Genomic DNA, 16,784 nt, shown 5'->3' on the forward strand with positions numbered 1-16,784 from the left:
ACGCTGTATGTTTTTGAAGTGTAGCTGGATCCTCCATCAGTGCTCGCCGCAGATATTACATTCAGATGAGGTTCAGATGAGGTCGTTGCATTTTTACATCAGAAATTCGATGTTGCCGTAACACAGAAGCGACTGTGAGACCCAAACAGAGGCAGCATTCACACAGGTCACATGACTTACTTCAACCGCACCGGCGGAGCCGTTCACCACCTCGAAGATGCCCGTCTCCTCCAGCGACACCTGCGCACACACACACACACACACACCCCGTCAGTCCCGCAGAAGCACATCCTTCACCTCCTCTGGTTGAGACGCTCTCAGACCTTCAGATCTCTCAGGCGTGTCTTGGCGAGCGTGACGTACTCCTGCAGCAGAGAGCGATACTTCCCCCCGACGAACGGCGGATGCATGACGTGAACCTGGAGAACACATCACACGACCTTTCACATTCAGGCCATCAGCACTGGGTTACTCTCACACCGCAGGAACACTGACCTTCAGGTACTGAGGCCGTTCAAAGGGAACCAGGTCTGACAGGAACTTCAGGAGGAACAGGGTGGACTTCTTGCTCTTAGCGTGGAAACTGCTAGATCCACCAAACGACAACTGACACAGAGAATCACCCTCAGATTACCCATCAACACAAAACACAAAAACATCAGAAATCATGTGACCCTGGTGCGGTGCTGAACACGAGCGAGTCAAAAATGGCCGGCCTTTTAAATTGCATGTAAATCTCACTATGAAATCACCAAATATAGTATTTCATCTTTTTATCGACTTGTTTTCTTTCAGTTAGCTCAGGTTTTGTATTTCTTAGTGGATCTGCCTCCATGATCTGAGCTCATGCACCTCCGTTTATGAGTGAGAACGTTCTCCGTTTCACCTAAAACAACTAAGATCAGTCAAAACAACATACAAAACATGTGCTATGTGAAAGAAAACTCGACTTAATCCAAAACAATAACAGCATAACGAGAGATTTAGAAGCCGGTCATTTGCCTGGGAACACCACAAGTATAACAAGGTGGGAAAAAAACCCAAAAGTACAAGAATTATCAAGAAATGTTGGGAAGTTGTATGGAAGCTTGTTTCCGCCACAGAATAAAAAATAGAGTTTACATCTCAGAATTCTCAGAATTGCGTAATTTAAAGTCGCAATTGCTCGATATAAAGTCAGCATTGAGTGATGTAAACTTGCAATTATCTATTAAAATGTTTTATTCTGTGACGAAAACAAGCTTCCATAGAGTTATACCCTGTTATACCCTGTTATACCACAGAGTTATACCCTGTTATACCCTGTTATACCACAGAGTTATACCCTGTTATACCCTGTTATACCACAGAGTTATACCCTGTGTGAGCAAAGTCAGTCAGTTTTAGTCCAATATGATAATCCTCTCAAATTGGCGGGAACACAACACAACACAACACAACACAACACAACACAACACCCGCAGGGTTTAGCGCGCGCGTGTTCGTAGCGGACGACTGACTTTAAACCAGTCGCTGTACGAGGGGAAGACGGCGGGTCCCTCGAGAGACGCCTGGCGGGACAGCAGGAACAGCGAGACCATCTTCTCCACATCACAGCTGTGACACGAGGACCTCAGCATCCGGGACAGCAGATCTGAACACACACACACACACACACACACACACACACACACAGGTCAGGACTCCCTCAGCAGAAGCTGAAGAGCTGTAGTATGTATGTATATATGTGTGTGTGTGTATGTGTGTGTGTGTGTACCTGTGAGGCGGCTCTGCGTCTGCGCATCATGAACCAGCAGGTGAGACACACACGACAGCACGTGACGCCAGTTCACCTCGTGTGTCTCCAACACCTGCTGCAGCTGATCCAACACACACTCCACGCTGAAGACAACACAGATCTGACACACACACACACACACACACACACAGGATGGAATCTGATCAGATGTCAATGTTTTCATCAGCAGGAACACACACACGATCTGTGAATGCAGTGCTACTGTGCCGTCATCATTAGGGCTGTGCTGTGGACTCTGCTATTAGAGTTTAACACTGTATCTTCACTGTTTTCATCCTTGGTGTCTCTTTCCTATAAACCACATTTACTACCGGGAATTTAGATTTCAAAACAAAGCAACTTAGAAGGAAAAGCAAAACCAAGTGAGGCTTCATACTGAATCTCTGAGAGACGAGCAGAAGCGCCTCATGTAAAGATATGCAGATAAGTTAATGTGTTGCTTATGTTCAGTGGTCTCAGCAGATTCAGTGAACACTGGGAGTTAAACCTCTTCCTCTGGTGCCTGTGTGTGTGTGTGTGTGTGTGTGTGTGTGTGTGTGTGTGTGTGTGTGTAAAGAGACAGATCTGATCTCAGTGAGCTTGTGAAGGCACATGACACTCAGTGAATAAGCTCAGGTTACTCTGTGTGTAAATATTGAGCTCAGAGTTCATGTCGCGTCGCTCACCTTGCAGAAGAGAGCCGTCAGTAACGGGGGGGTTTTAGCAAAGCTCCACTCACTCTGTGTGGCGATGGCATCCGACACTACACAAATCACAATTACACACCCATCAAACAGCCGTACAGGTGATCACACACACACACACACACACATTAAGCCAGTGACTTTCTGACTGAGTCACTGAATCGATCACTCGACTGATCTGTTTCTAAAACTCACACTGTACTGACAGACTGACACGCCATTCACTCGCTTATTACTCACACAGCAACGATCTGCCCTTCACTATCGCAGAGCAAGGAGGCCGAATATTGCAGTAAAGTGAAGTCTGCCTGAAGTCTCACCTTTGAAGACGGGTTGGTGTGTGAGGACGCGCATGAGCGAGTGTGTGAAGAACCGCTGCAGTGTGTCTTCAGAAACACACACACCGAACACGGAGGCGTCGAACACCTGCACCCTGAATCACAGCACACACGAGGATCCATCACACAGGGACACACACACACAGGAACACACACACACACAGGAACACACACACACACACACACACACAGGAACACACACACAGGAACACACACACAGGAACACACACACAGGAACACACACACACACACACACACACACACACACACACACACACACACACACACAGGAACACACAGGAACACACACACACACAGGAACACACACACACACAGGAACACACACACACACACAGGAACACACACACACACACACACACACACACACAGGAACACACACACACAGGAACACACACACACAGGAACACACACACACACACACACACACAGGAACACACACACACACACACACAGGAACACACACACACACACACACACACACACACAGGAACACACACACACACAGGAACACACACACACACACACACACACACACACACACACACACACAGGAACACACACACACACAGGAACACACACACACACACACACACACACACAGGAACACACACACACACAGGAACACACACACACACAGGAACACACACACACACACACAGGAACACACACACACACACAGGAACACACACACACAGGAACACACACACACAGGAACACACACACACAGGAACACACAGCACACACGAGGATCCATCACACAGGGACACACACACACAGGAACACACACACACACAGGAACACACACACACACAGGAACACACACACACACAGGAACACACACACACACAGGAACACACACACACACAGGAACACACACACACAGGAACACACACACAGGAACACACACACAGGAACACACACACACACACACACACACACAGGAACACACACACAGGAACACACACAGGAACACACACAGGAACACACACACACACACACAGGAACACACACACACAGGAACACACACACACAGGAACACACACACACAGGAACACACAGCACACACGAGGATCCATCACACAGGGACACACACACACAGGAACACACACACACACAGGAACACACACAGGAACACACACACACACACAGGAACACACACACACACACACACACACACACAGGAACACACACACAGGAACACACACACACACACACACACACACACAGGAACACACACACAGGAACACACACAGGAACACACACAGGAACACACACAGGAACACACACACACACAGGAACACACACACACACACACACACACAGGAACACACACACAGGAACACACACACACACACACACACACACACACACAGGAACACACACACAGGAACACACACAGGAACACACACAGGAACACACACAGGAACACACACACACACACAGGAACACACACACACACACACACACACACACAGGAACACACACACACACACACACACACAGGAACACACACACACACAGGAACACACACACACACAGGAACACACACACACACAGGAACACACACACACACACAGGAACACACACACACACACACAGGAACACACACACACACACACACACACAGGAACACACACACACACACACACACACACACAGGAACACAGGAACACACACACACACACAGGAACACACACAGGAACACACACACACACACACAGGAACACACACACACACAGGAACACACACACACACAGGAACACACACACACACAGGAACACACACACACACACAGGAACACACACACACACACACACACACAGGAACACACACACACAGGAACACACACACACACAGGAACACACACACACACACACACACACACACACAGGAACACACACACACACAGGAACACACACACACAGGAACACACACACACAGGAACACACACACACAGGAACACACACACACAGGAACACACACACACAGGAACACACACACACACACAGGAACACACACAGGAACACACACACACACAGGAACACACACACACACAGGAACACACACACACAGGAACACACACACACACACAGGAACACACACACACACACAGGAACACACACACACAGGAACACACACACACACACAGGAACACACACACACACAGGAACACACACACACACAGGAACACACACACACACAGGAACACACACGAACACACACACACACACACACAGGAACACACACACACACAGGAACACACACACACACACAGGAACACACACACACACACAGGAACACACACACACACACACACACACAGGAACACACACACACAGGAACACACACACACAGGAACACACACACACACACAGGAACACACACACACACACACAGGAACACACACACACACAGGAACACACACACACACACAGGAACACACACACACACACACAGGAACACACACACAGGAACACACACACAGGAACACACACACAGGAACACACACACAGGAACACACACACACACAGGAACACACACACACACACAGGAACACACACACACAGGAACACACACACACACAGGAACACACACACACACAGGAACACACACACACACAGGAACACACACACACACAGGAACACACACACACACAGGAACACACACACACACAGGAACACACACACACACACAGGAACACACACACAGGAACACACACACAGGAACACACACACAGGAACACACACACAGGAACACACACACAGGAACACACACACAGGAACACACACACACACACAGGAACACACACACACAGGAACACTGAATAATGCAGGAGTCATGCCATGTCCCAACACTGATTCCCACAATGGATTATTGATCTTCAGGGATGAAATATTAATGCGTCTAAAAGCAGAAATCCAAGTCGACTGCCGACTCTGAAGTGGATGCAGATTTATAAGCAAAATGTTTTTTGTAACAAATGTTATTTCTTGGCTTTCCTAAAATGAAGAGAATTTTCTTTATCCGTTAAATAAATGTAAAATCCTGGAAAACTAAAGTTTGGGGTTTGAAACGTCATTAACTTCCACAGAACTGGGATCATGGAGCTTCAGATATCAAGACCCAGGGCTGCAAAGTTGCTGGAGACCAGTGTGACTCTGAAGAAGCACGAGAAGAAACCCGTTTGATTTGGCACGGACTGAGCCGTAACCCTGTCCCATCCTGACCCCTGACCCCTCCTGACCCCTGACCCCCTCACTGAACCGTTATTGATCAGGCACTTACCAGAGCGCATTGGCTGACGTCTCCGAGTCTTCATCGCTCAGTGTGTCCAGCAGCCCTGGCCAGAAAACACACTCAGATTATTAGATTAGATGGAGAATCATTACACACTAATTATTTTCAGTTTAATGGTCAAATATTTGATGAGAGAAAGAACACACTGCAGGACACATGACATAAAGTGCTGCAGTTTAAAGGATTAGTTCCCTTCCGAATCAACATTTCCTGATGATTTACTCTCCTTCCTTCCTTCCTTTAACCACACATGCTGGTCTTGCACTGCTGTGATGCGACACGCATCACACTGAAAGGTGAAAGGTCACGCGTGTTCCGGGTCAGAAATGTAGGAAAATCGAATTTTCTCCTCCAACTTCAAAATCGTCCGACATCGTTGTTTTACCTTTTATTTGTTTGTTTTGTAAATGTCGTTTGACTCAGTCTTTGCAGGTTCTCTCTGTAAACACTGAGTCTGTTCTTGCCCCTACATCACGCTTGACCTTTCAACCTCATCACGTAATGTGTGTCGCATCACAGCTAGAGCACGACCAGCATTAGTGGATAAAAGTATATAAATGTTTATATTGTTCTAAAATGTCCGCTGGTTTGTCTGGATAAAACTCTTATTCCTCGGCTGGATCGGGTCGAGACTTTGAAGCTGCACTGAAACTCACATCTGGACCTTCGACCCGCTGGACCCCATTGAAGACACTATATGGAGAAACATCTGGAGTGTTTTCCTCAACCTTAATGCTTTCCGCCTGAAGAAAGCCTGACGTGAGCATCTTGGATGCGAGGGGAGAGTAACTCATCAGGAGATGTTCGTTCTGAAGTGAACGCCTCGGTTCAGACACACACACACACACACTCACAGGTCATCATGGAGTCCAGGATTGAGCCGCAGGTCTCAGAGAGTGTGTGACTGGAGTCTTCAAAGGCCCTCCGCACCAGAACACACACCACAGCTACAACACACACACACACATCACTGCAGCTCGGCATGATGGGAAACGGGCCCATTGTGTCCAAATGAGCAATACAGGGAAAAGTTTATCATAAACTGAAACCACGGAAGCTTGTTTCTGCCATCACACACTTGAAACCCGGAAAATGAACTAATATTAAATTATATAATGTTATGTGTCAATGTGTGTGACATATGAAAGCTTGTTTACTCATTGCTCATTATTTGAACACAAGGACTACATATATCTTTATGTGTGACATTCTGTTCTATTATTGGTCTAACTTTATTATTTTTATTTAATTTATTATTTTAATCATTTAAAGGGATCATGACAAGGATTATTTTTATTATTCTAATGTTGCTTGAGCTTCACTTATAATGTTAATAAAGTTTTTTTGCACAGAGAACATATCTGTGTGGATAAATGATGATTTTCCACCCTGATATTGCCTCAGTCTGAAACGGTGAGTTCAGGCGCGGCTCCTTTAAGGCGTGTCAGTAAACGATCCCTGTTCTGATTGGCTACATCACTGCATAGGAAACAGTGTCAACCCCTGAACTCACCATTGAAAACATTATCTATATAAAACCATCAGAGCATTATGAATCATTAACTTGTGGTTTGTGATGCAGCTGCTGTCAGATTCCAGATCTCAAAGATGAACTTAGATTAATCGAACTCTCCATTACTCTGAGTCAAACGCTCCGAACAAACACATAATCCTCAGACGAGATCCGGACGCATTATAATAAACCACACACATGATTCCAGCGCTGGATCTCCTGAGGAACAGAGACTCAAACCAGTTAAACTGGAGGAACGCTCTTACACTCCGACATTCGTCCTGTTGTCTGCAGATGTCAGTGGGCGTGGCCTGTAGCACCAGTGGGCGGGGCTATGGTGGACTGATGTGTAACTATTGGTCGAAATCTTGCTCTGGAGGCGGGCTTATGCAAATATATTTGCCAGTGTGACGTCACTGATCCCAGAATATCAGAACGAGCTGTTTCTGAGATTGATTTAATAAACGCTGTTTATAAGGAGGACGTTTTAAACTATTAATCTTGCAGGATGTTTTAATGGTTCAAAGACTTAAATATCAAAAGATCAAGGCAAATCTGATTCCTCAAGTCACAACCCCTTCAACATCATCCCTTTTTATCTTATTTTGTTTTCCTTTTATTCATTTCTCTATATTTTTGCATATATCTCTATATCATATGTCTCTATATCATTACACGCAATGCTTTGGCAGTTCTGATGTAAAATATGAAATATAAGCACACAGACAGTGAGGAGGAAACTTCTTACTGGAGAGAATCTGCTGCTGCATCTGCTGTTGATCCGCTGCTGTTGCCATGGAAACACACAGATCTCTGAGCTGCTCCGTGATCCACGAGCTCACCGATGCTGCGTCTCTGATCAGACACATCACATGATCAGCCTGTGTGTGTGTGTGAGTGTGTGTGTGTGTGTGTGTGTGTGTGTGTGTGAGTGTGAGTGTGAGTGTGGGTGCGTGTGTGATACCTGTGCAGCAGGAAGTCCAGCGTGAGGATGTTGTGTGTGTGTAGATGATACGTCAGCTCCAGCACAGGCTGTGTGAGCGCAGAAACACAGCTTTAGAAACATGATCTACATTCAACCTGATAAACAAAGCAGGAAAACAGAGCAATGCCAGCAGACTCCTCAGCCCTCACACCCTCACGCCCTCAGCGCTCGACCGGCCCTAACGAAACTACACGCGATGTGGAGGATGTTAACTGTTAGAAGATGATTGACAGGCCAGTTAAAGAAGCAGTTTTATGACGAGTCAGTTCGTCCCACAGCTTGTCCACTCCTGTGCTACACACCGATACCTCTTCTTCACAAGAGTACACACTTTTATTGCGCAGGAAGGAGATCTTGATATGCCCGTCTTGGTGAGTATTCACGTAAAAACAGTCAGTTATGTCTAAAATGAAAGTAAACAGTTATTTTTATATTGGACCCATTACTAAGGTTTTAAAGAGACAGCAGCCTCACACAGGCCTGTCAATCAAACAACTACAGAAAAAGAACATCATTCACTGCTCTTGCCTGAATATCTTTCACAGCTTTAATAAGAATCTGTGTGTGTTATTCATACAGTGCAGTATGACACTCATTCTCAGCTTAAAGGTGGGATCAGTCGTTTTTGAAATATGCTGTTTGGATGTTAGTCGGTCCGACACACCAACAAACGTGAAGCCAATCAGCATTAGGAGAGAGAACGAGCAAGAGGGAGATCTGAACTGAAGAAAGACTGCAGAAACAGAGATGAGACACAATACACAGAGAAAAGCTCTGAAGAAATCACTGGAAAATAAAGAGTTATGAGTAACACTGGGGAACACTGGGGAACAAGAGAGGATCACTGGGGAACACTGGAGATCACTGGGGATCACTGGGGAACACTGGAGATCACTGGAGATCACTGGGGAACACTGGGGAACACTGGGGAACAAGAGAGGAACACTGGGGAACACTGGGGAACACTGGCGAACACTGGCGAACACTGGCGAACACTGGCGAACACTGGCGAACAAGAGAGGAACACTGGGGAACACTGGGGAACACTGGGGATCACTGGAGATCACTGGAGATCACTGGCGAACACTGGCGAACACTGGCGAACACTGGCGAACACTGGCGAACAAGAGAGGAACACTGGGGAACACTGGGGAACACTGGGGAACACTGGGGAACACTGGGGAACACTGGGGAACACTGGGGAACACTGGAGATCACTGGCGAACACTGGCGAACACTGGCGAACACTGGCGAACACTGGCGAACAAGAGAGGAACACTGGGGAACACTGGGGAACACTGGGGAACACTGGGGAACACTGGGGAACACTGGAGATCACTGGAGATCACTGGGGAACACTGGCGAACACTGGCGAACACTGGCGAACACTGGCGAACAAGAGAGGAACACTGGGGAACACTGGGGAACACTGGGGAACACTGGGGAACAAGAGAGCAACACTGGGGAACACTGGGGAACACTGGGGAACAAGAGAGCAACACTGGGGAACACTGGGGAACAAGAGGGGAACACTGGGGAACAAGAGGGGAACACTGGGGATCACTGGGGAACACTGGGGAACACTGGGGAACACTGGGGAACAAGAGAGCAACACTGGGGAACACTGGGGAACAAGAGAGCAACACTGGGGAACACTGGGGAACAAGAGAGCAACACTGGTGAACACTGGGGAACAAGAGAGCAACACTGGGGAACACTGGGGAACACTGGGGAACACTGGGGAACACTGGGGAACACTGGGGAACACTGGGGAACAAGAGAGCAACACTGGTGAACACTGGGGAACAAGAGAGCAACACTGGGGAACACTGGGGAACAAGAGAGCAACACTGGGGAACACTGGGGAACACGTGAGCAACACTGGGGAACAAGAGAGGAACACTGGGGAACAAGAGAGGAACACTGGGGAACACGTGAGCAACACTGGGGAACAAGAGAGGAACACTGGGGAACACTGGGGAACAAGAGAGGAACACTGGGGAACAAGAGAGGAACACTGGGGAACACTGGGGAACACTGGGGAACAAGAGAGGAACACTGGGGAACAAGAGAGGAACACTGGGGAACAAGAGAGGAACACTGGGGAACAAGAGAGGAACACTGGGGAACAAGAGAGGAACACTGGGGAACACTGGGGAACAAGAGAGGAACACTGGGGAACACTGGGGAACAAGAGAGGAACACTGGGGAACAAGAGAGGAACACTGGGGAACAAGAGAGGAACACTGGGGAACACTGGGGAACAAGAGAGGAACACTGGGGAACACTGGGGAACAAGAGAGGAACACTGGGGAACACTGGGGAACAAGAGAGGAACACTGGGGAACAAGAGAGGAACACTGGGGAACAAGAGAGGAACACTGGGGAACAAGAGAGGAACACGTGAGCAACACTGGGGAACACGTGAGCAACACTGGGGAACACGTGAGCAACACTGGGGAACACGTGAGCAACACTGGGGAACACGTGAGCAACACTGGGGAACACGTGAGCAACACTGGGGAACACGTGAGCAACACTGGGGAACACTGGGGAACACTGGGGAACAAGAGAGGAACACGTGAGGAAAAACGCTAATAAAGCAGACAGTTATCGTACAGAACGGCACTCGAGTCAGCATTATGATTGAGATTAAACACTAATATCCACACGCTCGAGCGAGAACGCGCTGCGCTGACAGACGGTGCAGACACACTCATATAAATATAGCTATAGCTGGGGGAAGTTACTAACAGCACTTTGCGTTTTCTTAAACCGGTCTCCCTCAACGGAACTTAAAGGAAGCATTCGTCTCAAAATCATTTTGCTACCAGAAGACATCATCTCGGGTCATCTCGGGTCATCTCGGGTCATCTCGGGTCATCTCATCTCGGATCATCTCATCTCGGATCATCTCATCTCGGGTCATCTCATCTCGGATCATCTCATCTCGGGTCATCTCGGGTCATCTCGGATCATCTCGGATCATCTCATCTCGGGTCATCTCGGGTCATCTCATCTCGGGTCATCTCGGATCATCTCGGATCATCTCATCTCGGGTCATCTCGGGTCATCTCGGATCATCTCGGGTCATCTCGGATCATCTCGGATCATCTCGGGTCATCTCGGGTCATCTCGGGTCATCTCGGATCATCTCATCTCGGGTCATCTCGGGTCATCTCGGATCATCTCATCTCGGGTCATCTCGGATCATCTCGGATCATCTCGGATCATCTCGGGTCATCTCGGGTCATCTCGGATCATCTCGGATCATCTCGGGTCATCTCGGATCATCTCGGGTCATCTCGGGTCATCTCGGATCATCTCGGATCATCTCATCTCGGGTCATCTCGGGTCATCTCGGATCATCTCGGGTCATCTCGGGTCATCTCGGATCATCTCGGATCATCTCATCTCGGGTCATCTCGGGTCATCTCGGATCATTTCGGATCACGGTTCCCTCGGGATACAGCGGCGCTCGCCTGCAGCCGTTAATGCAGCGATGGACAGCTGCTCCTCGTCGACTGGTGTTTGTCATGTGATCTCTCATTGTGGTGGTGATGTTATGATAACTCTGTTTCATTAATAATTGATTAAAAGTAATTCCATTTTGTAATATCATTTTCATCTAAGTTAACACGAGCCAAACCCTAGACTAACATCAGAACATGTTTCGGCCCATTGATCAGCCTTAGTGAGGACCAGTAGAACATCCTCACGGGTCGGATGATATAATATTTCAATATATAAGTGAAGAGATTTGGCAGTCACAATTATAACCAAACCTGTACATTCACACACACACACACACACACACACAAACACACACACTAGCCTGCAGCTTCCAGTATTCCTGCCAGAAGAGTTCAGGGCTGAATATCCCAGCAGACATCAGCGCTCGAGCGGACTTCACCAACGCACACACGTCAGTCTAATGATGAAACACACACACACACACACACACACGTCATGTATGGATATATCCATCAGAATCTGAATCATTTGTATCAGTCAGTCCTTCATGCAACACACTCTCTGTTCAGCGTTCAGTAGCACACGGTGTGTGTCAGCGAGTGTGTGTGAGAGCAGATCCCGGATGTTCCCGGACAGAACTGTGACGGCCAGCAGCGCGACTGGAACCTGCATCTGCTCCGATCGGCTCCGCAACTCCTCCGCTGATCGACAACAACACAACACAACATCAGGACAGGCACTCACACCAGCGACACACACTGATTACAGAGGCCTCAGTGGTAGTGTGTGTATCAGGACGAGCCTCACCCAGAACTGACGACTGCAGATCCTCATATCCGTCACAGCTGAGGTCTCGGATCGCACCATGTGACTGACAAACACACAATACACCATCCGTGAAATCACACACTGCTTTTCACTTTACTACTGTAAAATAATACTGTTTAGAGGCGGTTGTGGGTCTGTGTCAGTGTTGTGTGTCGGTGTTGTGTGTCGGTGTTGTGTGTCGGTGTTGTGTAGTCGGACTCACTGTGATCTCCAGCAGCAGTTGTGATGTTGTGTGTCGGTGTTGTGTGTCGGTGTTGTGTACTCGGACTCACTGTGATCTCCAGCAGCAGTTGTGATGTTGTGTGTCGGTGTTGTGTAGTCGGACTCACTGTGATCTCCAGCAGCAGTTGTGTGTTGTGTGTCGGTGTTGTGTGTCGGTGTTGTGTGTCGGTGTTGTGTAGTCGGACTCACTGTGATCTCCAGCAGCAGTTGTGATGTTGTGTGTCGGTGTTGTGTAGTCGGACTCACTGTGATCTCCAGCAGCAGTTGTGATGTTGTGTGTCGGTGTTGTGTGTCGCTGTTGTGTAGTCGGACTCACTGTGATCTCCAGTAGTAGTTGTGATGTTGTGTGTCGGTGTTGTGTGTCGGTGTTGTGTAGTCGGACTCACTGTGATCTCCAGCAGCAGTTGTGATGTTGTGTGTCGGTGTTGTGTGTCGGTGTTGTGTAGTCGGACTCACTGTGATCTCCAGCAGCAGTTGTGATGTTGTGTGTCGGTGTTGTGTAGTCGGACTCACTGTGATCTCCAGCAGCAGTTGTGATGTTGTGTGTCGGTGTTGTGTGTCGGTGTTGTGTAGTCGGACTCACTGTGATCTCCAGCAGCAGTTGTGATGTTGTGTGTCGGTGTTGTGTAGTCGGACTCACTGTGATCTCCAGTAGTAGTTGTGATGTTGTGTGTCGGTGTTGTGTAGTCGGACTCACTGTGATCTCCAGCAGCAGTTGTGATGTTGTGTGTCGGTGTTGTGTGTCGCTGTTGTGTAGTCGGACTCACTGTGATCTCCAGCAGCAGTTGTGATGTTGTGTGTCTGTGTTGTGTAGTCGGACTCACTGTGATCTCCAGCAGCAGTTGTGATGTTGTGTGTCGGTGTTGTGTGTCGGTGTTGTGTAGTCGGACTCACTGTGATCTCCAGCAGCAGTTGTGTTGTTGTGTGTCGGTGTTGTGTGTCGGTGTTGTGTAGTCGGACTCACTGTGATCTCCAGCAGCAGTTGTGTTGTTGTGTGTCGGTGTTGTGTGTCTGTGTTGTGTAGTCGGACTCACTGTGATCTCCAGCAGCAGTTGTGTTGTTGTGTGTCGGTGTTGTGTAGTCGGACTCACTGTGATCTCCAGCAGCAGTTGTGTTGTTGTGTGTCGGTGTTGTGTGTCGGTGTTGTGTAGTCGGACTCACTGTGATCTCCAGCAGCAGTTGTGTGTTGTGTGTCGGTGTTGTGTAGTCGGACTCACTGTGATCTCCAGCAGCAGTTGTGTTGTTGTGTGTCGGTGTTGTGTGTCGGTGTTGTGTAGTCGGACTCACTGTGATCTCCAGCAGCAGTTGTGTGTTGTGTGTCGGTGTTGTGTAGTCGGACTCACTGTGATCTCCAGCAGCAGTTGTGATGTTGTGTGTCGGTGTTGTGTGTCGGTGTTGTGTAGTCGGACTCACTGTGATCTCCAGCAGCAGTTGTGTTGTTGTGTGTCGGTGTTGTGTGTCGGTGTTGTGTAGTCGGACTCACTGTGATCTCCAGCAGCAGTTGTGTGTTGTGTGTCGGTGTTGTGTAGTCGGACTCACTGTGATCTCCAGCAGCAGTTGTGATGTTGTGTGTCTGTGTTGTGTAGTCGGACTCACTGTGATCTCCAGCAGCAGTTGTGTGTTGTGTGTCGGTGTTGTGTGTCGGTGTTGTGTAGTCGGACTCACTGTGATCTCCAGCAGCAGTTGTGTGTTGTGTGTCGGTGTTGTGTAGTCGGACTCACTGTGATCTCCAGCAGCAGTTGTGTGTTGTGTGTCGGTGTTGTGTAGTCGGACTCACTGTGATCTCCAGCAGCAGTTGTGTTGTGTTCTGGTTTCTCATCAGCAGATTCACACTGGATTCCTGGAGCCGCTCCTCATCATCATCTCTGCGTCTCTTCAGAGATCTGGATGCTACACAACCACACAAACACACAATCACTTCATACACACACTGCATCTCTTCAGAGATCTGCACGCTACACAAACACACAATCACTTCATACACACACTGCATCTCTTCAGAGATCTGCACGCTACACAAACACACAATCACTTCAAACACACACTGCATCTCTGAAAACAGTGGCAGATTAATGAGAAACAGATGATGATGATGATGATGATGATGATGACATGTACTGTGTGTGTGTGTGTCAGTGTGTTTATGAATACAGGAATATAAGTGAAAGTGAAACGTAGTATGGTAACCCATACTTGGAATTTGACCTCTGCATTTAACCCATCCAAGTTAATGCACACACATTAGGAGCAGAGTAGTTAACACACACACACTGCAAACGTGGATACACACACCCAGAGCAGCGGGCAGTGGCGCCCGGGGAGCGATTAGGGGTTAGGTGCCTTGCTCAAGGGCACCTCAGTCACTTCCCACCGGTTCTGGAATTGAACCAGCAATCTTTGGGTTACCAGTTCAACTCCCCAACCACTAGGCCATGACTGCCCGTAACACACTCCTTAAAATTGTTATATACATATTTACATATAACACACAATATATGAAAGCCCATTTCGGTCACATGAGGAAAAAACTTAATTATGACATAAAAATGAGATTTAAACCAAATTATGAGATAAAAAGTCACAATTCTGACTTTTATGTCAATTTCAACTTTTAACCTCATAATTATGACTTGTTCATCTTTTCATCGCATAAATATGTCTTATTACTTAGTGTGTCATAATTTAGATTTAGTGTGTCATATTTTCAACTTTCATCCACAAAAATGGCTGCAGGTCATACTTGTTAATCCAATAATATCATAATTTTGACTTTTCTCTAGTAAATATGACTGTATGTCAGAGGTTCCACTTTTTAATGTATAAATTATGACTTAACATATCATATTTTCGACATCTCACCAGATAAATATGACTTTCTATGTCATAATGTGGACACTGTGTGTCATTGCTGTGAGAATGATGTAGTTGTGTGTCCGGGAGGGGTGTGTGTAGTGGAGTTGTGTCTCACCGAGCAGAGCCGAGATGGCGGAGGAGTGTGTGGAGTGATCATCCGCGCTGCTGAACATACTGACATTAACACACTCTTTCTGAGATTTACACACTCTATTTGATCGATCCTGTGCGGAATTAAACTACACATATAAAACACACACACGCGTTCCTCAGCAGATCTGATCTGCACAACAATCCCGCGCGCTACACGTCACGGCGCTCACTGGCTGCGAGAGAGCGGAAGAGTGTTTTCATTGGTTCCGAGTCAACCGGCAGCAGCCAATCGTTATGGGCGCCTCTGTCGCCAGCCAATCACAGGTCCCGCAGAGCGAGCGTCACACCAATGACAGAAAGACGTGCCACAACACAACCATCCCGCAGCTCCTTACATGAGCTAATGCAGTTTGCATGGAAGTCTCTCCGTGAAGCCAAACATGTTTTCACCTCATATTATCTACAATAATCGTTATTTTATCATTATTAATGTCTATCATTTTGGCTTTTTTCTAAAATGGAGACTCAGGCAATAAGGAGTTAGATAATAGCAGTGGTGTAAAGTACTGGAGTAAAATGTAATTAGTTACTGTAAAAGTATCTTTTTGGCTACTTTGTAGTTTTACTGAGTATCAAATATATTAGCAACTTTTACTCTCTACTTGACTATATTTTTGAA

General features: G+C 47.5%; 1 protein-coding gene across 1 annotated transcript in view; it reads right to left on the minus strand.

Moving 5' to 3' along the window:
• Positions 1-16,320, minus strand: part of fanca (FA complementation group A) — a 70,923-nt gene extending 54,603 nt beyond the window's left edge. The window contains exons 1-16 of the mRNA XM_084094931.1: positions 16,128-16,320; positions 14,937-15,049; positions 12,917-12,980; positions 12,668-12,810; positions 12,471-12,566; positions 8,615-8,682; positions 8,399-8,505; positions 6,992-7,084; positions 6,126-6,180; positions 2,802-2,914; positions 2,464-2,540; positions 1,757-1,898; positions 1,500-1,633; positions 496-606; positions 324-419; positions 181-240 (exon numbers count right to left, since the gene is read on the minus strand). Coding sequence (XP_083951057.1) covers positions 181-240; positions 324-419; positions 496-606; positions 1,500-1,633; positions 1,757-1,898; positions 2,464-2,540; positions 2,802-2,914; positions 6,126-6,180; positions 6,992-7,084; positions 8,399-8,505; positions 8,615-8,682; positions 12,471-12,566; positions 12,668-12,810; positions 12,917-12,980; positions 14,937-15,049; positions 16,128-16,185 — 1,530 coding nt within the window. The 5' untranslated portion in view covers positions 16,186-16,320. The remainder of the gene's footprint in view (positions 1-180; positions 241-323; positions 420-495; positions 607-1,499; positions 1,634-1,756; positions 1,899-2,463; positions 2,541-2,801; positions 2,915-6,125; positions 6,181-6,991; positions 7,085-8,398; positions 8,506-8,614; positions 8,683-12,470; positions 12,567-12,667; positions 12,811-12,916; positions 12,981-14,936; positions 15,050-16,127) is intronic.
• Between the last annotated feature and the right edge of the window lie 464 nt (positions 16,321-16,784).

This window comes from Abramis brama, assembly GCF_963993115.1.
Source record: "Abramis brama genome assembly, chromosome: 20".
NCBI classification, from domain to species: Eukaryota; Metazoa; Chordata; class Actinopteri; order Cypriniformes; family Leuciscidae; genus Abramis; species Abramis brama.